General features: G+C 36.5%; 1 protein-coding gene across 3 annotated transcripts in view; it reads right to left on the bottom strand.

Moving 5' to 3' along the window:
• MALRD1 (MAM and LDL receptor class A domain containing 1) overlaps nucleotides 1-26,403 on the bottom strand; it is a 763,597-nt gene that overhangs the window by 396,792 nt on the left and 340,402 nt on the right. For all 3 annotated transcript variants that reach the window (XM_047742658.1, XM_047742656.1, XM_047742657.1), the window contains 2 exons: nucleotides 25,448-25,695; nucleotides 21,409-21,700 (listed from right to left, as the gene is read on the bottom strand). In XM_047742658.1, the coding sequence (XP_047598614.1) occupies nucleotides 21,409-21,700; nucleotides 25,448-25,695 (540 nt within the window). The remainder of the gene's footprint in view (nucleotides 1-21,408; nucleotides 21,701-25,447; nucleotides 25,696-26,403) is intronic.

Consider the following 26,403-nt stretch of genomic DNA (forward strand, 5'->3'; position numbering starts at 1 on the left):
CTGAAAGTTATTATAATTTTTGGTGAAATTCATATTCAGTGTTCATTATCATTACACATTATATATATATATATATATATATATATATATATATTCGTCTTTTGACTTAACCACATGTATATGTATTACATTTACATTTACACAATTATTAGTTTTCCTATTCTCAATTATTTGTATGTTTTCTTGAAGATATTGCTTCTGCAATTTATGCCTCCTGACCCAATCTTAGCTGACTGCCTTGTGAACCAACTCCATACCCATATCTGTGAGAATTCCCTTCGACTTTTTCATTAGGTCATTTAGAAAATAACTACTGAGGGATGCCTGATTAGCTCAGTTGGCTAATCTTCTGCCTTTGGCTCAGATCATGATCCCCGGGTCCTGGGAGCAAGCCCCACATAGAGCTCCGGCCTCAGCAGGGAATGTGCTTCTCCCTCTCCCTCTGCCTGCTGCTCTGCCTGTCTGTGCTCTTGTTCTCTCTCTCTCTCTCAAGTCAAATAAACAAAATCTTAAAAAAAAAAAAAAGAAAGAAAAAGAATTACTGAGCTCCAGTTATGTGCCAAGCAGTAAAACAAACAAACAAACAACAAACAAAAAGACAAGCAACTCTAAAAATGTCTGAAAACATGCAATAAAATTCTGTAAGGGGAAATGTAACATAAATATATAAATGAATGTGATAGATATACTATAAAAGATGAGGTAACTGTAAACAAAATATAAAAAAACAAAAGCTGGGGCGCCTGGGTGGCTCAGTTGTTAAAGGACTGCCTTCGGCTCAGGTCATGATCCCAGGGTCCTGGGATCAAGCCCCGCATCGTCATAGGGCTCCCTGCTCAGTGGGGAGCCTGCTTCTCCCTTTCCCACTCCCCCTGCTTGTGTTCCCTCTCTCACTGTGTCTCTCTCTGTCAAATAAATAAAATTTTTTAAAAAAAAAGTTACAGAGCAATGCTTTTGATTAATATATATGCAAAAACCCCAAACAAACACTTACCAGCTATAATCTAAAATGTAGACAGGACGATACACTCTAATCAAGGGGGCTTAAATCTAAGAATGCAAGGCTTGTTCAAGATTTGAAAATCGGCCGGTGTAATACAGATATTAAATAAGATAGAGCACATGATTTTCTTCATAAATCCAGAAAGAGCATTTGACAAAATTTAATATCCAATCATGATTAAATCTCTTAGAAGATCAGGAATATAAAGAAATTTCTTCAAACTGATCATGGACACGACGTTAAATTATACAACTAACATTATACTTAATGGAAAAAGACAGATTGCTTTCTTCTAAAATGAGAAGCAAGGCAAAATGTCTCTGCCCATGACTAATTTTTTTTAGGAATCTTATATATATATTTATTTATCTGAGAGAGAGAGAGAGAGAGAGAGAGAGAGAGAGGAACAGAACACACTTGCATAAGTGGGGTTTAGGGCAGAGGGAGAAGCAGAGAGCAGGGTGCCTGACACAGGGTCAATACCAGGACCTTGGGACCATGACCTAAGCTGAAGGCAGACGCTTAACCATCTAAGCCACCCACGTGCCCACCACCACTTATTTTTGGTGTTGCCCTGCTTGTCCATTCTAGGAGGAAGAAAAATAAATAAACTCTTGAAGCAGGGAAAGGAAGAATAACACTGTCTTTTATCGTGTTCCATGATTTTAAGTCCTAAAGAATTCATGAAAGATGACTATAAAAATTAATATGTGAATTTTACAAAGCTATAGATATAACATTATCACACAAAGTCAAATATAAATAATCAACTCTTGTAAAATAAGACAAAATAAAGCAGTACAACTAATAATAGCATTACAAAGTTAGAGATAACTTTTTTAAATATGGAAGACCTACACGATAAAAGTACAAAGCAGGACTGAGAGAAATTAAAGAATACTTGAATAATGGCAGAGATATGTCATGTCCATGGATAGGAAGACTTAGTATTACTCATATATCAATTCATCCTAAAATGACAGCTACAATGCTATGACAACCAACAACCAATATCCCAGCAGACTCAAAAATTTATATAAAAATATGTAGGGGCGCCTGGGTGGCTCAGTGGGTTAAGCCACTGCCTCTGGCTCAGGTGATAGTCTCAGAGTCCTGGAATCAAGCCCCATGTCTGGCTCTCTGCTCAGCAGAAAGCCTGCTTCCCCCTCTGTCTCTGCCTGCCTCTCTGCCTACTTGTGATCTCTCTCTGTCAAATAAATAAATAAAATCTAAAAGAAAAAAATATATATACATAGGATATAAAACAGGTAGTGAGAGTAAACAAATCGGTAGAAGAGAACAAAGGACTAGTTTTAGTTCTACAGTTATACGATTAATTTTTGACAAAAGTTTCCAGGCAATCTGTAAATTACTGTAAACAACAGTAATTTCAATGAATGATGTTGGAACTCCATACATGATAATAATTCATGATGAACCAGGAACCTAAATATAAAAGCTAAAGCTTTATAGGCGCCTGGGTGGCTCAGTCAGTCAAGCATCTGCTTTGGGGTCAGGTCATGATCCCAGGGTCCCAGGATTAAGCCGAATTTGCAGGTCTACTTGCTCAGCCCTCTCCTTCTGCAGCTCCCCTGCTTGTGTGCTCGCTTGCGCACACTCTCTCTGCCAAATAAACAAAATCAATCTTAAAAAAAAAAAAAAAAAAGCTAAAGCTCTAAAACTTATGAGAAATTATAGAAGGATATTTTTGTGACCTTAGATAAGGGAAGTTTCCTTAGTAAGACTCAGAAAGTAGTAAGAATTATGGGAAAGAAAAAATTGATAAATTGGTCATTTCCCAACAGCAGAAGACACCATTAAAGAAACAGGACACCAATATGTTGAGGGGGCAAAAACATGTAATAACATATATATGCTGATATGTGACATCCTCAGTATTTAATATCTATAACTCAGTATTAAACATACAAATAAAAAAAAAACACTTACACAGATACTCCAAAGAGGAATATATACAGATGACCAATAAGCACAAGTAAAAGACATCAGGAGAAAGTAAACTGAAACCACAGTGAGATATCATTTCATACCTATGAGAACTAAGATTAAAAAATAACAAACAAACCAAATCTGGCAAAAAACAAACTGGGAATCTCATACGTTGCTAATGGGATTATAAAATAATAACTTTTCAATAATGCGAAGCATACATCTGTCCTATGACCAAGGAATTGCAGTAACAGGTATTTATAAGAAGAAAACATATTTTCACACAGAGATGTACACACAAATTTTCCTAGCATCTTAATTCACAGTATCCAATAATTTGAAACAACCCATGTGTTCATCAAGAGAATGAATGCATGATAATATATTCACATAACAGAATATTCTTCATTGATAAAAAGAAACAAATAGTAATACACTTGACAATATAAATTTCAAAATCTTATGCTGAGCAAGAGGAGCCAGATATACCATTGATAGGAAGCTCATGACAGGCAAATCTAATATATAATGATAAACATCAGAACATTGGTTGCCTCAGACTGGAGAGACGCGGGGGAAGTAGTTCTTTTTAGAGGGCAGTATTAATGAGAAGAAAAAGGAAAACTTCTGGGGTGGCAGAAATGTTCTATACTTTGATGTGATTTGGGTTATACTGCATGAACTTGTCAAAACCTATTGCACTATATACTGAAAATATGCACATTTCATGATATCTAAATTGTACTTCATTTTTAAAAGGAAAAAGAAGATGAAAAGATCCAAAATAAGTCTTACCAGAGATCCAGAGAGAAAAGACTGAATGGGGGAAAAGCAATATCAAAAGACATAATAGCTTAGAATGTTTAAGAATTCATGAAGCACATCAATCCTCAGATTCAAAAGTTCAATGAATCTCAAGGAGAATAAAAGGAGGACTACCTTAATTCACACAATTTACTGGAATATCAGAGAAAAAGAGAAAATCTTAAGTGCGGAGGGGGAAAGAAACTACTTATGAAGGAATGGCAATTAGATTAAGAGCTGATTTCTTGATCTCAACACTAGAAGCCAACATATAGTGAGAAAATGGCCATTAAAATATTTAATAGAAAATCATGGTCAAACTAAACCTGTATGCCCAATGAAACTATCATTCAAACATTATGTTGATATTAAAGCATTTAATTAAATTAGATTCAACATTAAAATATTATCATTCGGCCACCCCTCACAACGCTGAGACAGCAGCTCTTTCTGTCCACGGGTGCTGTCCCCATGCTTTACTAAACCACCATTTTGCACCAAAGATGTCTCAAGAATTCCTTCTTGGTCATCGGCTCTGGACCTCACCCCACCGAACCTCACTTATATTCTAAAACTTCATCATTTGGAGCCCAATGTGGGGCTGAGTCTTTACATTTGGACTCTGAGCTTCAGTGCAAAATTGCTACAACCCACCCCTCCTAAAAGAAAGGGAAAGAAAGAAAAAGAGAAGAAAAAGAATATTTTGGGGGGAGGAGTCAAGATGGCGAAGAAGTAGCAGGCTGAGACTACTTCGGGTAGCGGGAGATCAGCTAAATAGCTTATCTAAAGATTGCAAACACCTACAAATCAAACGGGAGATTGAAGAGAAGAAGAACAGCAATTCCAGAAACAGAAAATCAACCACTTTCTGCAAGCATATTTTCCTGGGGTTGTTGCCACCCTTTTAGTATTTTACTTGCTCCTTCATAAACTCTTATCTGGACAAAATGACAAGGCGGAAAAATTCACAACAAAAAAAAGAACAAGAGGCAGTACCAAAGGCTAGGGACCTAATCAATACAGACATTGGTAATATGTCAGATCTAGAGTTCAGAATGACGATTCTCAAGGTTCTAGCTGGGCTTGAAAAAGGCATGGAAGATATTAAAGCAACCCTCTCGGGAGATATAAAAGCCCTTTCTGGAGAAATAAAAGAACTAAAATCTAACCAAGATGAAATCAAAAAAGCTATTAATGAGGTGCAATCAAAAACGGAGGCTCTCACTGCTAGGATAAATGAGGCAGAAGAAAGAATTAGCGATATAGAAGACCAAATGCCAGAGAATAAAGAAGCTGAGCAAAAGAGGGACAAACAGCTACTGGACCACGAGGGGAGAATTCGAGAGATAAGTGACACCATAAGACGAAACAACATTAGAATAATTGGGATTGCAGAAGAAGAGGAAACAGAGAGGGGAGCAAAAGGTATATTGGAGAGAATTATTGGAGAGAATTTCCCCAATATGGCAAAGGGAACAAGCATCAAAATTCAAGAGGTTCAGAGAACCCCCCTCAAAATCAATAAGAATAAGTCCACACCCCGTCACCTAATAGTAAAATTTACAAGTCTTAGTGACAAAGAAAAGATCCTGAAAGCAGCCTGGGAAAAGAAGTCTGTAACGTACAATGGTAAAAATATTAGATTGGCAGCAGACTTATCCACAGAGAACCTGCCAGGCCAGAAAGAGCTGGCATGATATATTCAGAGTACTAAATGAGAAAAACATGCAGCCAAGAATACTATATCCAGCTAGGCTATCATTGAAAATAGAAGGAGAGATTAAAAGCTTCCAGGACAAACAAAAACTGAAAGAATTTGCAAATACCAAACCAGCTCTACAGGAAATATTGAAAGGGGTCCTCTAAGCAAAGAGAGACCCTAAAAGTAGTAGATCAGAAAGAAACAGAGACAATATACAATAACAGTCACCTTACAGGCAATACAATGGCACTAAATTCATATCTCTCAATACTTACCCTGAATGTTAATGGGCTAAATGCCCCAATCAAAAGACACAGGGTATCAGAATGGATAAAAAAACAAAACCCATCTATATGTTGCCTACAAGAAACTCATCTTAAACCCAAAGACACCTCCAGGTTTAAAGTGAGGGGGTGGAAAAGAATTTACCATGCTAATGGACATCAGAAGAAAGCAGGAGTGGCAATCCTTATAGCAGATCAATTAGATTTTAAGCCAAAGACTATAATAAGAGATGAGGAAGGACACTATATCATACTCAAAGGAACTGTCCAACAAGAAGATCTAACAATTTTAAATATCTATGCCCCTAACGTGGGAGCAGCCAACTATATAAACCAATTAATAACAAAATCAAAGAAACACATCGACAAGAATACAATCATAGTAGGGGATTTTAACACTCCCCTCACTGAAATGGACAGATCATCCAAGCAAAAGATCAACAAGGAAATCAAGGCCTTAAATGACACACTGGACCAGATGGACATCACAGATATATTCAGAACATTTCATCCTAAAGCAACAGAATACACATTCTTCTCTAGTGCACATGGAACATTCTCCAGAATAGATCATATTCTTGGTCCTAAAACAAGTCTCAACCGGTATCAAAAGATTGGGATCATTCCCTGCATATTTTCAGACCACAATGCTCTAAAGCTAGAACTCAATCACAAGAGGAAATTTGGAAAGAACCCAAATACATGGAGACTAAACAGCATCCTTCTAAAGAATGAATGGGTCAACCAGGAAATTAAAGAAGAATTGAAAAAATTTATGGAAACAAATGATAATGAAAACACAACGGTTCAGAATCTGTGGGACACAACAAAGACAGTCCTGAGAGGAAAATATATAGCGGTACAAGCCTTTTTCAAGAAACAAGAAAGGTCTCAGGTACACAACCTAACCCTACACCTAAAGGAGCTGGAGAAAGAACAAGAAAGAAACCCTAAACCCAGCAGGAGAAGAGAAATCATAAAGATTAGAGCAGAAATCAATGAAATAGAAACCAAAAAAAAAAACAATAGAACAAATCAACGAAACTAGGAGCTGGTTCTTTGAAAGAATTAATAAGATTGATAAACCGCTGGCCAGACTTATCAAAAAGAAAAGAGAAAGGACCCAAATAAATAAAATCATGTATGAAAGAGGAGAGATCACAACAAACACCAAAGAAATACAATTATAAGAACATACTATGAGCAACTCTACGCCAACAAATTTGACAATCTGGAAGAAACGGATGCATTCCTAGAGACATATAAACTACCACAACTGAACCAGGAAGAAATAGAAAGCCTGAACAGACCCATAACCAGTAAGGAGATTGAAACAGTCATCAAAAATCTCCAAACAAACAAAAGCCCAGGGCCAGACGGCTTCCCAGGGGAATTCTACCAAACATTTAAAGAAGAACTAATTCCTATTCTCCTGAAACTGTTCCAAAAAATAGAAATAGAAGGAAAACTTCCAAACTCATTTTATGAGGCCAGCATCACCTTGATCCCAAAACCAGACAAGGATCCCAACAAAAAAGAGAACTACAGACCAATATCCTTGATGAACACAGATGCAAAAATTCTCACCAAAATACTAGCCAATAGGATTCAACAGTACGTTAAAAGGATTATTCACCACGACCAAGTAGGATTTATTCCAGGGCTGCAAGGTTGGTTCAACATCCGCAAATCAATCAATGTGATACAACACATTAATAAAAGAAAGAACAAGAACCATATGATACTCTCCATATATGCTGAAAAAGCATTTGACAAAGTACAGCATCCCTTCCTGATCAAAACTCTTCAAAGTGTAGGGATAGACGGCACATACTTCAATATTATCAAAGCCATCTATGAAAAACCCACCGCAAATATCATTCTCAATGGAGAAAAACTGAAAGCTTTTCCGCTAAGGTCAGGAACACGGCAGGGATGTCCGTTATCACCACTGCTATTCAACATAGTACTAGAAGTCCTAGCCTCAGCAATCAGACAACAAAAGGAAATTAAAGGCATCCAAATCGGCAAAGAAGAAGTCAAACTATCACTCTTCGCAGATGATATGATACTCTATGTGGAAAACCCAAAAGACTCCACTCCAAAACTGCTAGAACTTGTACAGGAATTCAGTAAAGTGTCAGGATATAAAATCAATGCACAGAAATCAGTTGCATATCTCTACACCAACAACAAGACAGAAGAAAGAGAAATTAAGGAGTCCATCCCATTTACAATTGCACCCAAAACTATAAGATACCTAGGAATAAACCTAACCAAAGAGACTAAGAATCTATACTCAGAAAACTATAAAGTACTCATGAAAGAAACTGAGGAAGACACAAAGAAATGGAAAAATGTTCCATGCTCCTGGATTGGAAGAATAAATATTGTGTAAATGTCTATGCTACCTAAAGCAATCTACACATTTAATGTAATTCCTATCAAAGTACCATCCATTTTTTTCAAAGAAATGGAACAAATAATCCTAAAATTCATATGGAACCAGAAAAGACCTCGAATAGCCAAAGGAATATTGAAAAAGAAAGCCAAAGTTGGTGGCATCACAATTCCGGACTTCAAGCTCTATTACAAAGCTGTCATCATCAAGACAGCATGGTACTGGCACAAAAACAGACACATAGATCAATGGAACAGAATAGAGAGCCCAGAAATGGACCCTCAACTCTATGGTCAACTCATCTTCGACAAAGCAGGAAAGAATGTCCAATGGAAAAAAGACAGCCTCTTCAATAAATGGTGTTGGGAAAATTGGACAGCCACATGCAGAAAAATGAAATTGGATCATTTCCTTACACCACACACGAAAATAGACTCAAAATGGATGAAGGATCTCAATGTGAGAAAGGAATCCATCAAAATCCTCGAGGAGAACACAGGCAGCAACCTCTTCGACGTCAGCCGCAGCAACATCTTCCTAGGAACATCACCAAAGGCAAGGGAAGCAAGGGCAAAAATGAACTTTTGGGATTTTATCAAGATCAAAAGCTTTTGCACAGCAAAGGAAACAGTTAACAAAACCAAAAGACAACTGACAGAATGGGAGAAGATATTTGCAAATGACATATCAGATAAAGGGCTAGTGTCCAAAATCTATAAAGAACTTAGCAAACTCAACAGCCAAAGAATAAATAATCTGATCAAGAAATGGGCAGAGGACATGAACAGACATTTCTGCAAAGAAGACATCCAGATGGCCAACAGACACATGAAAAAGTGCTCCATATCACTCGGCATCAGGGAAATACAAATCAAAACCACCATGAGATATCACCTCACACCAGTCAGAATGGCTAAAATTAACATGTCAGGAAATGATAGATGCTGGCGAGGATGCGGAGAAAGGGGAACCCTCCTACACTGTTGGTGGGAATGCAAGCTGGTGCAACCACTCTGGAAAACAGCATGGAGGTTCCTCAAAATGTTGAAAATAGAACTACCCTATGACCCTGCAATTGCACTGCTGGGTATTTACCCTAAAGATACAAACGTAGTGATCCGAAGGGGCACGTGCACCCGAATGTTTATAGCAGCAATGTCTACAATAGCCAAACTATGGAAAGAACCTAGATGTCCATCTACAGACGAATGGATAAAGAAGATGTGGTATATATACACAATGGAATACTATGCAGCCATCAAAAGAAATGAAATCTTGCCATTTGCGACGACGTGGATGGAACTAGAGGGTATCATGCTTAGCGAAATAAGTCAATCGGAGAAAGACAACTATCATATGATCTCCCTGATATGAGGGAGAGGAGATGCAACATGGGGGGTTGAGGGGGTAGGAGAAGAGTAAATGAAACAAGATGGGATTGGGAGGGAGACAAACCATAAGTGACTCTTAATCTCACAAAACAAACTGAGGGTTGATGGGGGGAAGGGGTTGGGAGAGGGGGTGGGGTTATGGATATTGGGGAGGGTATGTGCTATGGTGAGTGTTGTGAAGTGTGTAAACCTGGCGATTCGCAGACCTGTACCCCTGGGGATAAAAATATATGTTTATAAAGCTGTAAAAAAAAAAAAAGAAAGAAAGAAAGAAAGGATGAATCCCCAAGTTTTGGACGGGACTGGAAGAGATTATGCTGAGTGAAATAAGTCAAGCAGAGAGAGTCAATTATCATATGGTTTCACTTATTTGTGGAGCATAACAAATAGCATGGAGGACAAGGGGAGATGGAGAGGAGAAGGGAGTTGAGGGAAATTGGAAGGGGAGGTGAACCATGAGAGACTATGGACTCTGAAAAACGATCTGAGAATTTTGAAGGGGTGGGGGGTGGGAGGTTGGGGGCACCAGGTGGTGGGTATTGTAGAGGGCACGGATTGCATGGAGCACTGGGTGTGGTGCAAAAATAATGAATACTGTTATGCTGACAAAAATAAAAAAAAAAATTTAAAATATTTCTAGATGAAAAGATTTCAAAGACAGAACATGCATATTCTGGCACAAAACTGTACATTAGCAATTGTGGTATTTTAAATAATACTCTGATTAAATAATTTTATTCTGGTTATCTATCCATATGTCTGTTAAAGCAATGTTCATTGGAAATTCCAAATATAGTTAAAATAATAGCCCTCAGATATCCTAATTCTCAATATTTTTTCCACAAAATAAAAGAAATGGCTCTGTGGAAAAAATCCTAAAGTGAATAAAGGACATTTTGTTGGAACAATAATACAGTTAAAAATTAAAGCATTTTAAACTGCATCTCTCCATGACTACATAAGTAGGGTACAGCCAATTGGCATTTCAAGTGAAGCTGAAATTTCCCGACATATTAAGTTCACTGGGTCGTGAAATATATTTGATTTCACACAATCATATTTTTCTTCCAAGAGAAACATTATCTCTTGTTTCACTGACACTCAACCATTCAAATAGCTTATCTTATGACCATTCCTGGTTTTTATGTAACTGGAATATATTTTGGGGGCACAAAAAATAAAAAGAGTTTAATGTTACCTTGATAACCAAGATAATATGCTGATAATGTTATGATTTCTAACTTTGCTTATAATATAAATATTTCAGTAAGGATCAAGTTTATAGGAAACACAAACACATATATTACTTAAGAGATTACAAATGTAGTGTTCTTTTTCGAGTTCCTAAGAACCAAAATGTAAATGCAAAGGAAGATATTTAACTTTCCAAAGCATATTTTTGAGAATTATGTAATGATATCATATTACTAATCATTTAGTAAGAAATGAAATATTCATTATAAACTGGTTTATCAAGTACAATTTAAATTATTTCAGTAGTTATTCAATAAATACAGTGTAAGGTGCTACCTGAAAAATGTTTATAGAACACTGTCTTTAGTTAATTCCATTCTTGACTTTCATTTCCTAACACTTTATCCAAAAAGAGGTGATTTTTAGTTCCCAATTCTTTCTTATTCTCTCACATAAAAACTGGTTTTCCCTTCCTTCTCCCATGCTCAATTTTTTTTTAAACTTATGTGTCTCTTTCCAACACTTTCCATCACATGCTCTGATTCTACCTGCAAGTAAATTATTCTGTATTCTCAGAATCAGAATGGCACATTTGGAAAACCCATACAACTACAAGTAATCAAAACAATAAAATCAAACTTTCTGTACCAAATGCTTGATTGATCAGGATTTAAACACAGATAATACAAATTACTCTATTTTAAACAGAATGTGATTTGATAGAGAATTATATAGAGAATATGTAGAGAAATAGTTAAAGGAGTGATCTGTTGTGTGGTCCCAAAGGAATGACTCCCAGAATTGACTTCCCAAGAGGCCAATTATCAACACAGAAATCATAGAACATCTTTGTTGGTGACATCTGGAAAACTAGAGATCCTCTAAGTATAACTAGAGACAAGCCAATAGACAAATAAACATCAAAATAACACAGTATCCAACAAATGCAGCCAAACTGAATTCAACAATACATTAAAAGGATCATTCACCACGATCAAGTGGGATTTATTCCAAGGACGCAAAAGTGGTTCAATATTCTCAAATCAATCAATGTGATACATCACATTAACAAAATGAAGGATAAAAACCAAATGATTATCTCAACAGATGCAGAAAAAGCACTTGACAAAATACAATATTTGTTCATGACAAAAACTCTCAACAATGTGGGTTTAGAGAAAACATACCTGAACTTGATAAAGGCCACATATGAAAAAAACACAGATAACATCATACTCAATGATGAAAACCTGAAAACTCTGTCTCAGATCAGGAAGAAGAGAAAGATGTCCACTATCACCACGTTCGTTCAACATATTACTGAAAGTCCTAGCCACAGCTATCAGACAACAAAGAAAGGAAAGGATCCAAATTGTTAAGGACAAAGAAAAACTGTCATGATTTGCAGATGACTGATTTTATATATATATATATATATATATATATATATATATGAATGATACAAAATCTAAAGGAACCTATCATGTTTCTTTAAATTAAAAATAAAGCAGCAGAAAAAGAAATTAAGAAAACAACCTCATTTACAATTGAACCAAAAAGAAGAAAATGCCTAGAGATAGCAAGAGATAAAAAACCTATACTCTGAAAACAGTAAGACGTTGATAAGAGAAACTGAAGATGAAACAAACAAATGAAAAGATAAACCATGCTCATGGACTGGAAGAACTAGTTAGTACTATTAAAATGTCCATACTATCCAAAACAACCTACAGTTTCAATGCAATCTGTACCAAAATACCCATAGCACTTTTCACAGAACTAGAACAAATAATGCTAAAATTTATGTGGTAACACAAAATACCTCAAATAGCCAAAGCAATTTTGGGAAAAAAAGAACAAAGCTGGAGGTATCACAATCCTCGATTTCAAGAAATACTACCAAGTTATATTAATCAAAACATTATGGTACTGGCACAAAAATAGACCAAAGATCAATGGAACAGAATAGAAAGCCTAGAAATAAAGCCACATATTAACGGTTCATTAATCTGACAAAGGAGGTAGCAATATACAATGGGGGAAAGACAGCTCTTCAACAAATGGTGTTGGAAAAGTGAACAGGTACATGCAAAGGAATGAAACTGGACTGTTCTCTTACACCATACACAAAAATAAACTCAAAATGGGTTAAACACCTAAATGTAATACCTAAAACCATAAAATTTCTAAAGAAAACTTGGACAGCAATCTCTTGGACAACAGCCTTAGCAACATATTTATAGATATGTTTCCTTTAGCAAGGGGAAAATAACTACTGGAACTACACCAAAATAAAAAGCTTTTGCACACCAAGTGAAACCATCAAACAAAAAGGCAATCCATAGAAGGTGAGAAAATATTGTGTATACACACACACACACACACACACACACACACACATATAATGGATAAAATGGATTATTACTCAGGCATAAAAAAGTACAAAATCTAGGCATTTGCTGCAATGACTTGGATGGGGCTAGAGAGTATGATGCTATGTGAAATAAGTCAGTCAGAGAAACACAAACACCATATGATTTCACTCATGTGTGGAGTTTAAGAAGCAATACTAATGAGCAAAGTGATAAAAAAATGAAAGAGAGGCAAACCATACAACAAACTCTTAATTACAAAGAACAGACTGATGGCTACCAGAAGGGAGGTGGGTGGGGGGGATGGGTGAAACACGTGATGGGGAGGAGGGCATTTACTGTGATGAGCACTGGGTGTATGTATGGAAGTGCTGAATCACTATATTGCACAAATGAAACTCACATTACACTGTATGAGAACTGGAATAAAAGTAAAACCTTAAAAAATATGTAACATTATTACTAATTTGTACTAACACGTTCTATAATTTCATAAGAAGTACTGATTTCATGAATTTAAAAGTGATACATGGGATAAATAATGTGGGAGAAGCCCCTGAATAAATATTTATAAAACTGCTTACCATGTTATGCTATATCCAAAACCTATTTTAAGTATTCTAAATGTATTGGCTAGCAAGTTGCAATAATTTTATACAATATCCATTGTACAATCTATAAAACTAAAAGAAAGAAATTTCATAAAATAGAGTCTATCGCAGCAATACACAAATGTGGGACAGGAAAAAGCGGAAGGCGAGGCAGACACTTAGCTGCCATAGCGAGAAAAGCTAAGTTTTCCTTAGAATATAGAAAAAAGCAGAAGGGTTCCAGAAAAAAGTAACTGTATTAAAGAACAAACAGTAATGTTACTAGTTATTACATCCATGAACAGAAGATGGGTATTTTTTCAATGGACCTAAGTGGTGCGCGCGCACACACACACACACACACACACAAAAGCAGAACTCTCAAACTTGAAGAGGCCCAGTCAGTATCTCACTGTTCAAATCCAAACTCTCACATGTCCAAGTGCTGGCTAACCATATCCACCACTGTGTCCCACCGAAAACTTAAGCTAAACATAGCCCCTTCCTACACATTGTTAGTAATGTGTTCCAAAGAGGCAGAAATTGGGTTTTGAAATGCTACACCCATAGCTAATTTCCATTATTTAAATAGGAAAATATAATGCATTACCTATCTACCCATGTATTTACAACTAAGTTCTAAAAATGCAAATGAAACAGTGAAACACCAATAAAATTATTGTATTTATTACTGTATTTTGAGAGCCATAAATTCATTTGAGCCAGCAATGTCTATCGGTTTGATTAGCTGGTCTTTTGAGAGTTCACTGTTGTCTTCCTAAGACTAACCTTACATGTTTACATGAACAAACTTAGAAGTGAATCTGTGAACAAACTTAGAAGTGAATGAGATATTCTAAGAGTTCTTTCTTTTCTTTTTTTTTTTTTTTTTTTTTTTGGTCTACCACTGCAAAGCCAGCTCTCCTTGATCAAAAGGTTATATTTTTCTTTCTCTTCTCTTACATCATAATCTTTCACTTGTTTTGCTTTCCTCTCTACAGATTTTTTCAAGACTTTTTCAATTTCTAGAAGCAGTCCTTGTTCAATTTAGACAACGCATGACTACCTATGAAAGTCACTGAAGAAACACAGTCAAGACAAATGCACAATAATGGCTCATGGCGCATTTGCTGCTGTGACATCCTTCTCTCAGCCATAAAAATGCCCGAGATGAACATCCTATGTAATGCTACTGCAGAGTATTTTGAAAACATATTTGTCTACAAATTGTATTTGGAATGCGACTTGAGATTTTCCCTGTAGAACATATTGCTTAAAGAGTACTCTAATGAGTTTTGAGTCATCTAAATATATTTTCCAGTATAAATATTAGTGCCCTCTCCCAACAACAACACAAAATAAGGAAGAAGAGATACATGGATACAAGCATGCTATGGATTTGAGTATTTAAAAACAAGAGGTATTTTACTGTAACATTAACTTGGGAAACACTCTGTAAAGAGTATGCCTGTATAAACTTCTTTCCTCTTCCCTCTCTGTTTCACACCCAACCAAGTCATCCACCTCTGTGATTTTCAAGAATTTTTTTTTCCTCTGCATGATTATGAATAGTAAGTCAAATCAACAAATTCATTTTTAAATTATTTTCAAGGGTAGAATTTAGGGATTCATTCAAGCAATGAGGTATTTGGAGCTTTTGTGAGAACCATTTCTTTGAAGAGAATGAGAAAGACAAAGCAGGTCTGAACCCTTGCTTTGAGCAATTAAGTTGGAATATGTTGGAGAAAAAACAGCAAGTAGACAATATGCTTTCAATAAATTTCAAGGTACACAGTGAAACTTTGTAATCTCTCTAGCAGGGAAGAGGGGTAACAAGAAAAAAAAAGGAAGTAACATTTTTGCTGAACGTCAACTATTTGCCAGGTATTGTTTAAAACACACTGAATATTACTATCTTTAACTGTTTTTCAAATCACTCAGAAGTAAATTCCAATAGACTCATTTTTGGAGACAAGGAAGATAAGAATTAGAGAGGTTAAGAAGACCAGATGACATTATACATGTAGTGGGCCTTGCAAAGGTCCAAGCCCATGTCTTTAAACCTCAGACACATGCATTATGCACTAAGCATTTTGTACAGAGTTCATTAAATTAGAGCCAAGCACAATTGGCCAAATTTTCCTAACTCAGGACTCTGCCTGAGCTGCTGTGCCAGCATTTTCATCAGTAGGTAGCAGCCTTTTAATTACTGCCAAATATTTCAGGGAAATGAGTGACCTCAAAGAGGAGCTAATCCACTTGGTCCCCATTGCCTTACATTTTCTTAAAGCAAAAGTTGATTAGCATGTGATATCCCAAAATATATTTGTTGTATAACTCATATTTGGAAATGACTGTAGGGATTTAAAACACACCCACACCCACACATACACCTGTTCCCTGCCTTCATTACGCTCGGAATTTTTATTAAATGTCTGCCAACAATGCAGAGAATACGATAGTGATGAAATTTGCATATGGACATTTAGAAGATGAATCCTGGTTGCCTTTTTCTTATTAAAATTCATTTAACAATTATTTTTATCCATCATCACTTAGCAATTAACAAAATTGCCATCAAAATAAGCTCTCAAATATAACTTCTAGAGACTTAAAAATAATTTAATATTACTTTTGCTAATAAAGTCCTGGGTCTTATTTGACTAATTAGAATCACTGATTTCAGATTCAGTTCAATTGCCTCTTCCTAAATATATATGTTTTGTCTCCTCTTGTCTTTCCTATTTTAAGCCACCCTTGATGGAATTGTTAGCCTACCCACATGAATATCAATGAAAAGCATGGGAATAAGAGTCATTTTCAAAAGTTTAATGGACGTAGCTACTGTTTATGGCACATAATGCCATTTACCCTTCTTCAATTTGTACAAGTTCCAAGTTAAGTGTTTTCGCAGGAAAGAGAAATTAGCAGCCTTTTCAAGAAGGGTATATACACATGTTATTAATGACACATCAAAAATATTTAATTAGACTGTCAGAAAGTGATAAGATTGAGCAATTACAATGCAATGTGAAAAAATTATATGTGATCTCGGCAAGAAAAAAACATTTTTTTCAAAATATATAAAAGAAACATATCCTTAATAAAGTGCAAATAATGGAGGCTTACTCTCAAATATCTATACCATCTAAGGAAAACTGACAAAGATGCCCCAAAATAAAGGATAATATGAGTTGATTTTATTGAATAAATGTCTACCGTGTGCCAGACATGAGACTAGGCAAATTACATAGGCAATGACCTCTATTCTCAGGGGCCTAAGAAATAAGAGATACTCTTTCTGCTTTACAGATGAGGAAATTGGAGTCTCAGGGCAGTTAGGCAATACATAGTAGTAAGAAGGGAATCTGAGATGAGTAGCTAGTCTTCTCAAACATGGTACCTGCGCTTTCACACTTGGTGTTGGGGAAATATATCTGTACTTCCATTTAAAGAATATAACTGCAATTCTTGGATATTCAGGAACTCTGCCCTAACTAATGGAAGCCCATGGACAGACCTGAAAATGCCCTAGAATATTCACTTCACCTCCTGCACTGTCCACTCTATGTCCACTATGTCCACTATGGTAGCCATTAGCCGGAAGAGGCTACTGAGCAACTGAAATGTAGGTAATGCGGGCGATCCCAACTGAGGTGTGTTGTGAGAATAAAATATACAGAATTTAAAACATCTTATTAATATTTTTATATTGCCTTTGTATTGAAATGATAATTTTTTAATATATTAGGTTAATGAAAATATATTGATTTCACTTTTTAAAAATAGAACTACTAGAAAACATAAAACTACCTATGTGGTTCACATTTGCGACTCTCTTTATACTTCTATTAGACATTCATGGTATCAGTGATGTGTTCAGGATACCACCCTTCTCCACCCCCCGCCCCGAAAATCTACAGAGAGAGAGAGAGAGTGGGAGCATTCCTTTAAAAATATCAGTGACTCCAACAGAGTCCTCTAAACTCAAAATAATATCACAGTGTGTCAGAATCGCTTCATAGTTCAAGTCTAAACAAGGTGTAGCTTTTCACTTCTCCCAAGAGAAAGTCATATACTTTAAGTTTCTGGAGGCACAGTTACAAATACTCCAATAGTCTGTAGGAATGTTAACTCTATACACGCATATTTCTCATCTGCCACATTTGAATGTGGGTATTGTAGCTAAGGGAGCCATCAAAAAATTCAAGTATTTCACCTTATTTTTCAGAGTGTTCATCAATAATATAAATAAAGACATTTGGTTGTTTTTTTTTTAAATTTTCTTCTTGGAGTCCTTCTACCATAGGCATTTCTACCAGTTATCATACTTTATGCAAAGGAATACGATACCTTCTTTTGAGCTTTTATTGTTTCCTTTGCTTTCCCTTCCTTTCTTTCTTCCTTCTTATTTGTTTCCTAAGACTAGTCAATACATTTTCAATGCATGTTCATTTGGGGAAAAAACTGAAACAAGCCAATAATTGAGTTGGTCCCAGGTTAGCTTCCTATTTCTTTTGTAATATTATCACGGAGACTCAGGGATACTAGGTTCCTGCTTCGGACAAATTATCCACTCACAGGACAGGCCACCTTGGCAGCCTGTGTGACACCGTCTCTCCTGTCTCATGCCCTTAGACGTGCCCACAGTGCTTTCCTCCCCACATTCATTATTTGATCTACTGCGCTCACACATGGCAACCCTATCCAGCAAACCGAAGGAGGCTTTCCTTCCTATAAGCCCCAGGTGAGGTTCCAAACTCTTGCACATCCTATAAATAACCCTCAAATCAGATGGCCTCAGCTGGGGGTTTTCTTCATTTTTTTTTTTGCATTCTCATAAAGTTTTGTGTACTTCTCCTGGCACTTAATTATGGCCTACCTACTATTAGAGTTACTTGAGGTGTTTTTCCTATAACCCTTTATCATACTGAATTATTCTTAAGAGCAGAGATTCTTTTATTTTCCATTCATCAAAAGGTTTAATATGGATGGCCAACAGACACATGAAAAAGTGCTCCATATCATTCAGCATCAGGGAAATACAAATCAAAACCACAATGAGATATCACCTCACACCAGTCAGAATGGCTAAAATTAACAAGTCAGGAAATGACAGATGCTGGCGAGGATGCGGAGAAAGGGGAACCCTCCTACACTGTTGGTGGGAACACAATCTGGTGCAGCACTCTGGAAAACAGCATGGAGATTCCTCAGAAAGTTGAAAATAGAGCTACCCTACGACCCAGCAATTGCACTACTGGGTATCTACCCTAAAGATACAAATGTAGTGATCTGAAGGGGCATGTGCACCTGAATGTTTATAGCAGCAATGTCCACAATAGCCAAACTATGGAAAGAACCTAGATGTCCATCAACAGATGAATGGATAAAGAAGAGGTGGTATATACATACACAATGGAATACTATGCAGCCATCAATAGAAATGAAATCTTGCCATTTGCAACGATGTGGATGGAACTTGAGGTTATTATGCTTAGCGAAATAAGTCAATCGGAGAAAGGCAACTATCACATGATCTCCCTGATATGAGGAAGTGGAGATGCAACATGGGGAGCTTGGGGGGCAGAAAAAGAATAAATGAAACAAGATGGGATCAGGAGGGAGACAAACCATAAGAGACTCTTAATCTCACAAAACAAACTGAGGGTTGCCGGGGGTAGGAGGGGTAGGGAGAGGGCGGTGGGGAGGGTATGTGCTATGGTAAGTGCAGTGAAGTGTGTAAACCTGGCGATTCACAGACATGTACCCCTGGGGCTAATAATACATTATATGTTTATAAAAAATTAAATAAATTATAATAAATTAAAAGAAAAAAATTTAATATGATACTTCAAGTATCATAAGGATATACAAAGAACTCTACCATTATTAATATGTGTCCAGTAATATATATTTTACACCACTTTGTAGATACTTTAAAATTTTCCTTTTGGAAATGGCTTTTAACTAACTTTTATCTTAGATTTCACAATTTAAGAATCTGACATTCCCAACAAGACTGATTTGTTCTTCATGTACCCCGCTTTAGAGCTGTTCATTAAAGTTTGAAGTGATTGAACATAAACCTTGCTCCCTCACTATGTAGATGTTATTAGATTATTTTTTCAAAGACTAGACCTATACACAAGTTAGTATAGCCACTATCCAAACAGTCAACACAGAATGGAAAGCAAAGCTTTTCTCAAGGAAGTAGATGAAGTCTGAGGTATCTGAAATGCTCCTGCATTACAATTTCATGAGGACACTTATACCTAAACAGCCTTCAAATGTTCATTTGTTTTTCTCTATACTATTCCACATAGTGCTCTGTTCAACAGTCAACTGGGAAACATCTATCTATAAAGTTCCTCTTAACCAAATGAAAATACTAAATGCAATGTTCCTTATTCCATCTACCATGCTAAAAGCCAGAGCAAACATTTGTTCTTTTTAAAGCACTTTCTTGGGACACCTGGTTGGCTCAGTTGGTTAAGCCGCTGCCTTCGGCTCAGGTCATGATCCCAGTGTCCTGGGATCGAGTCCCACATCGGGCTCCTTCTTCTATGGGGAGCCTGCTTCTCCCTCTGCCTCTGCCTGCCACTCTGTCTGCCTGTGCTCGCTCTCTCTCTCTCTCTGACAAATAAATAAATAAAATCTTTAAAAAAAATAATTAAAAAAAAAATAAAAAATAAAGCACTTTCTTTTTCACTAATTATAAAAGATATAATTTATATACCAAAGGAATGGCATTTTCGGTTTCTTCAGTAAACTCGGGGTTTAAATATTAATATGTCCTATAAATTGACAAAATCTGCTGTCCTTTCATTTTAATAACATAGGCAGCATTTATTTTCATTTCATACCACTGAGAGATCACACAGATCAATGGTGCTTGCTATTCCCACTTCCTACAACATTGTTACTATACACATTATATTAAACATATACATACCAATATGCTGATATAATTCCTTAGACAAATTACAGAACGAGAGTTTAAAAGAGTATATGAACATATTCAATCTCCTGAACTATTTAAATATGTAAATGCAACCGTTCAAGTCACAATATCCACAGGTCTAAAAAGAATAAAGTAGGGGCGCCTGGGTGGCTCAGTGGGTTAAGCCGCTGCCTTCGGCTCAGGTCATGATCCCAGGTCCTGGGTTCAAGCCCCACATCGGGCTTTCTGCTCAGCGGGGAGCCTGCTTCCTCCTCTCTCTCTGCCTGCCTCTCTGCCTACTTGTGATTTCTCTCTGTCAAATAAATAAATAAAATCTTTAAAAAAAAAAAAAGAATAAAGTAAATGGCCCATCCACAGTCATGCCTAATTAAAATCAAGTAACTCTGTTTCTGATGTTCTTATATTTCATTGGGTAAAATGAAATTTGTTAAGGATTGAATTCTGAATCAGACTGCAAACAAAGGAGTCTTCTCTTACTTTGTTGATCTAAGAAGCAGCTGACTAAACAGAAGTCAGAAACTGTTTAGACTTCTGACTAAACAGAAGTCAGAAACACACTGAAGCTTGGAAAAAATCTGGAGGACAGCATTATGAGTCAAGGCTTGAAAGATTTTAAGACTTTTTTCTTTATGAAAGCAATGAATCACTCGGGGTTTCTATCATTTCTTCTCCATTTCTTTCCTTCCCTTCCACCTTTCTACTCTATAAAAATACCAAGCAATCACAACTTAAAATGTTGTTGTTAAAATGTACCTGTTGGAAGAGGCTCGGGGAGATCTCCTGTCACAGAGCGGTGAGGTGACAGACAGCTCTTTGTAAGCACAATGTCATCTAGGGCAATATCACCATGGTATCCTTCACCAACTCTTCCTTCAAATTGAAGTTGGAAGTCCTCATCGCCAAACAGTGATAGTTCCTTCCGCTGCCAGAAATTGCCTTGTTCTACAGTGAGGTTAAGTAGGACCTTTGTTTGGTTGGATACTGACACCTGGATCAAGGTGAGTGCCCCAATGCCATTTCCATACATGTGATAATGAAAAATGATCTGTAACCAAAAACAGGAATATTATATATAACTAGTACGATTAACTCCACTTTACTTTCAATTGTATCATATCGCCCATTCCTTTATTAACAGACTCCCAAAGGAAAACTAGAACTGCGTGCCCTGTTGTTCTGTGAGTACTCTAATACTGAGTGGAGTCAGGCCAGCCTTAAATTATAAGTTACGATACATGGAAGACAGAGCAGTAAGAATCAAAAAGAAATTTAGATGAAAACCTGAGCAGAGCTTATTTTCATTCTTTAACTTCTAAATGGAGAATTTCTCAATAAACTCCTAAAGTCCACTGGCAAAGGAATAAAATATCGTTAAAAAGTGATCCATTATCTAAAGACTTTTCATGATTAAACAATAGTAGGAACTAAAGAAGACCAATTTCAGTTTTCTAAAATTTAAATCATTTTCTTCAAAACAGTGGAGTACTCTGTTGCTTATTCTACCATATTCTTGCACTTGAAACATGTTTTTAGATCTACACGATTTCAGGGCTCCGATATCTACCACCAACTACCAGCAACAGGACAGCAGTTATCCAAATTTAGCTGAAATGCTAGAGATATGATCTAAGAAAGCAGCCTTGGGCATTTCTCCCCCCAGAAGAAAAATCAATATAAGTAGTTTCAAAGATTAACAGCTCACCAGATTCTTAGTAATTGTTACACAGAAGGGAAAAGTTAGGGGAAATTCTAGGAGAAAGAACTGTGTAGGTTAGAAAAAATACAAACTCAGAGCACTTTTAAGCTTTTGTCTTATCATGTGTATGAATGAGGGAACACAGTAAAGGTGAGTGATCCCCACACAGAATAAAGGTATTTTTGAAACACCAGCAGTCATGTAATATTACACTTTAGAGAAAGAAAGGAATGAATGTGCTCAAGGGGAAAAGAATCTGATTAAACAAAATATGCAGTGCATACTTCAAAAAGCATCAACTTAGAATAGAATAAGTAAACCATGTGAAGTGACACTACTCAAATTTCCTAGCTGATGAAACCTTCAGGCATTCTTCTGGGATCCAAAATGGTTTCTTCTATTGACAAAGCTTTCCAACACAAGCTCTGTGACCATTATGACTTGTTCTGGGAGAAGACCCATGAAATCTGGGTTATATGACTCATGAGAGGAAGAAACATAAGGGGCCTATGGCCAACCTCTTGACCAGCATCAACAGACACAAGGGAAAATGGTCCAATGCACGTCACACATGTCTGTCTGGATTCCCTGCAGTCACAGACATGGCCTTTCTAGTCGTCTGCCTTATTTTGTCTTATTTGTGCAACAAATCTGAGGCCTACCTCTTAAGTTGCAATAAATATTTCCCTGTCTTCTTGAGGTCATTTTTTAAATGATCCCATGTGATTAACATGCAAACATATAGACGTGTGTGTTTATACATGTTAAGAAAATACTTGACAACAACGTAGTCTAACTGCAGGGCATAGTGAGGGAATGCTAAGTATGAGATTCAACTAGAGAGGCACTTTCTCTGAAAATTGCAGAGTAACTCAAAGGTCTCATCCCTTCCCATATCAATCTGTCTCATTCCTCCTACCATCCATCCCTAAAAAGGAAGAAAAATCTTCAATTTGATTTTGTTCTGCTTCAAGGTATTCCACAAGGTCAAGTGACAGAAAGGATTTTCATGAAATCTGGGAGGTCACTCTGCTTACCTGATATACATATTTTTTATATGAGCTACACAATCATTCCCAGCATGACCTTTCCTCACTTCTTTGTATTCAATCTATATCATAAATATTCATAAAATGAACCATTCATCATTAATTTTTTGACATTTCTTCTAGGCATATTTCATTATTCTCACACAGATGTTTAAAACAGTGGGGACTACAGTTCCGGGACCAGGGCAAAATAGAGATGGATGAAATCCTGAGTTACTACACTATGAAAAACAAACCTTTGGAGCATTTTCAGAGGAAGCTTAAGTTAAAAAGCCATGAAGTCAAGCTGGAATACTATACATTTTGTGTTTAATTTTTAATTAGCTTTCTAAGACTAAAATTTGTAAATATCAGAACATCTATGAACATAAGAGATTTATAGATAGAGACTTGACATATAAAATCTGGTGTGCTTGGACTTTGTTTTGGAGAAACCTATCAAGTAATGTGGAAAACAACAAAACAGATGAGAAATATATTTGATTAAAATTCATATTTTTGGCTAACGAATTAGATAAAGTTTAATGTTATTCTGTATAATTTGTTATATTTGCTTTAGACTACTGAGTTTTCTAAAACTCTGATCAGATCATGTCACTCTCTCGCAGAAAATTCTATCAAATGTGCCTCACAAGATAATAGAAATGAGGTTACCCCCTGAGAGTTAAACTACGAAATCAACTTAAGATGAAACAAAAACTTCCAATACAAACTAAAAGCTTAACATGCATTAAAACCATGACAATAGTAGGAAGTGAAGGGTGCTCGGTATAAAACAGAGGAGCGAGCACCTGTAATGGGGGCAGGGAATCTGGGACGTCTTGGGCCAAAGGTTTAAAATGTCTCCTTCCAAAGGTTAAGGCTCTGTGGTGGAGGTGGCAATACAAGGATATGATACTTTGAAGACAACAAAGATTTCGATCATGCTATTGTCTTTGATCAGCTGACATCTTTCTGAATGTAATTTGCTTTCCTTTCAGTGTTCAGACCCTGAGAACTCACCAGTCAGAATATGTGTGTTCCGATCCTACGGAGATCACACTTCCCATTGCAAATATAAATGCCACATTTATTCATATACTATTCTTTTTATTTTATTTTTTTTAAGATTTTATTTATTTATTTGACAGAGATCACAAGTAGGCAGAGAGGCAGGCAGAGAGAGAGAGAGAGTGGAGGAAGCAGGCTCCCCGCTGAGCAGAGAGCCCGACGTGGGGCTTGATCCCAGGACCCTGGGATCATGACCTGAGCCGAAGGCAGAGGCTTTTACCTGCTGAGCCGCTCAGGCGCCCATATACTATTCTTTTTAAGCAAGATTCTTGGGAAGTCATCTCTGAGTGGTTAATTTATGTTATACGTAAAGCTAAGTTTAGATCCTAACTCAGCTGACTCCCATTCTTTGTGAAATAAAAGCAATCAATAAACAAAAAGGAAGGACCTGAAAATACACAGTCATCATAGAGGCTGGTTGTCCCAAAGAGCCATACAATCCTATTTATAATTATAATAGTACTAACATTTTCCTGAAAGTTCCACAGGATAATAGCTAAACCCTCTTCTCCTCCTGGCTATAGAAGTTCTTCTACCTTTTTTAGGGCTAATTTTCGTTCTTTCCTTTTTCATGAAGACTTCTTCAACCATTTTACAGTGGATCCAGCTATCTCTAACATTTGTTCTTGGGAATATTTAAATATATACTACTTGAATTTTCTTTCTGATGGTGAAATTCTCATAATTCCAGTAAGTACTAAATACCTTGAGGGGAAGCAACTGCATTTTACTTCCATTGTACTATCCATACTTTACGGATAGTAACCATGAAGTCTTCTGGTGCTTTCCACAATTCAAATAACTATGGAATTTATCAATAGGATAAATTCTTCCCACAGTTCTAACAAACTTTCTCTTTCATCCATATGGTACTTTCTCCTTGCCATACATATCCTAGGTTGAAGAAATTCAAACTCAGCATTGGTCTGGTCCTGGCCATTCCATTTTCTGTATTAGCGCTCTCAGCAGTCACAACATTTCTGGGTATTTTTCTTACCTTGCAATTTTTGCTTCTTCTGCTGATGACTGGACTGGAAATTCTGGCAGCCCTCATGGGCTGCTGAGGGAACAAGCTCTTTATGAAGATGTAATGGCCAGAGGAGTTTCCTAAGGTGTGATCAGCTGCTGGCTCTGTGCCTACAGCAGGGAGGCTGCTAGCTTTCAGATTCCAGTCAAAGTCATCATCCTGCTCCTGCTCCCAAGAACAGAGGTCAAATTCAAAATCACAGCACCCACTGGAGGTACCTGGAAAACATTTCCCAAATTATGGCAGAGAGAAAATTAGTGGGCTTTAAGATACGCAGTCCAAAACTAGAGCAATCTTGACACATCCTGTAACAGCACCTGAGAAAATTATCCTGACACTAGCATTAAAATAGAATATTTTAAACCTATGTTTAATAATTAATGCTTCCGCATTTTATCTTAGAGAAGACTCAAATATCCAATAAATATCATTTAACCTAGCAAAACTTCAAAGTGTTAGGTTACCAAAGATTTTGAAAGCCATTTAATAATTTGTCTACAATATTTTTAATATTTCAACCAACTTGTTTTTAACAATTAGCCATGAAAACTTCCAGAGACAAAAATCAACCATGATCTTAGGTCATTTTTGCTGGCAAACTGCACCAGTCCCAACATGAACTGAACTTGTAAGTTTGGTAAAATAAAAGCTGATTATCTAGCGAGGCTTGAGAAGACGCGGGAGTAGTACAGTTCACATTTGGTTACTACTTCGTTTTTAGAAACTAAGGTTTCTAAGAATTAAAATTCTGATAAATGTAATTAAGATGCTAGAATGGCTCAGGGAAGCAACTCTGTGTGTAAGAAAGAGGTGCATAAAAAGACAAAAGGGATAAAAATACATTTTTGTTGAGGGAAAAGAAAGTAATTTTGTCCCAAAATGAAACTGGTTATTTAGAGACAGGAGGCTTACACCAAAATCTGTAT

The sequence above is a fragment of the Lutra lutra genome, chromosome 8, assembly GCF_902655055.1.
Source record: "Lutra lutra chromosome 8, mLutLut1.2, whole genome shotgun sequence".
Lineage (NCBI taxonomy): Eukaryota > Metazoa > Chordata > Mammalia > Carnivora > Mustelidae > Lutra > Lutra lutra.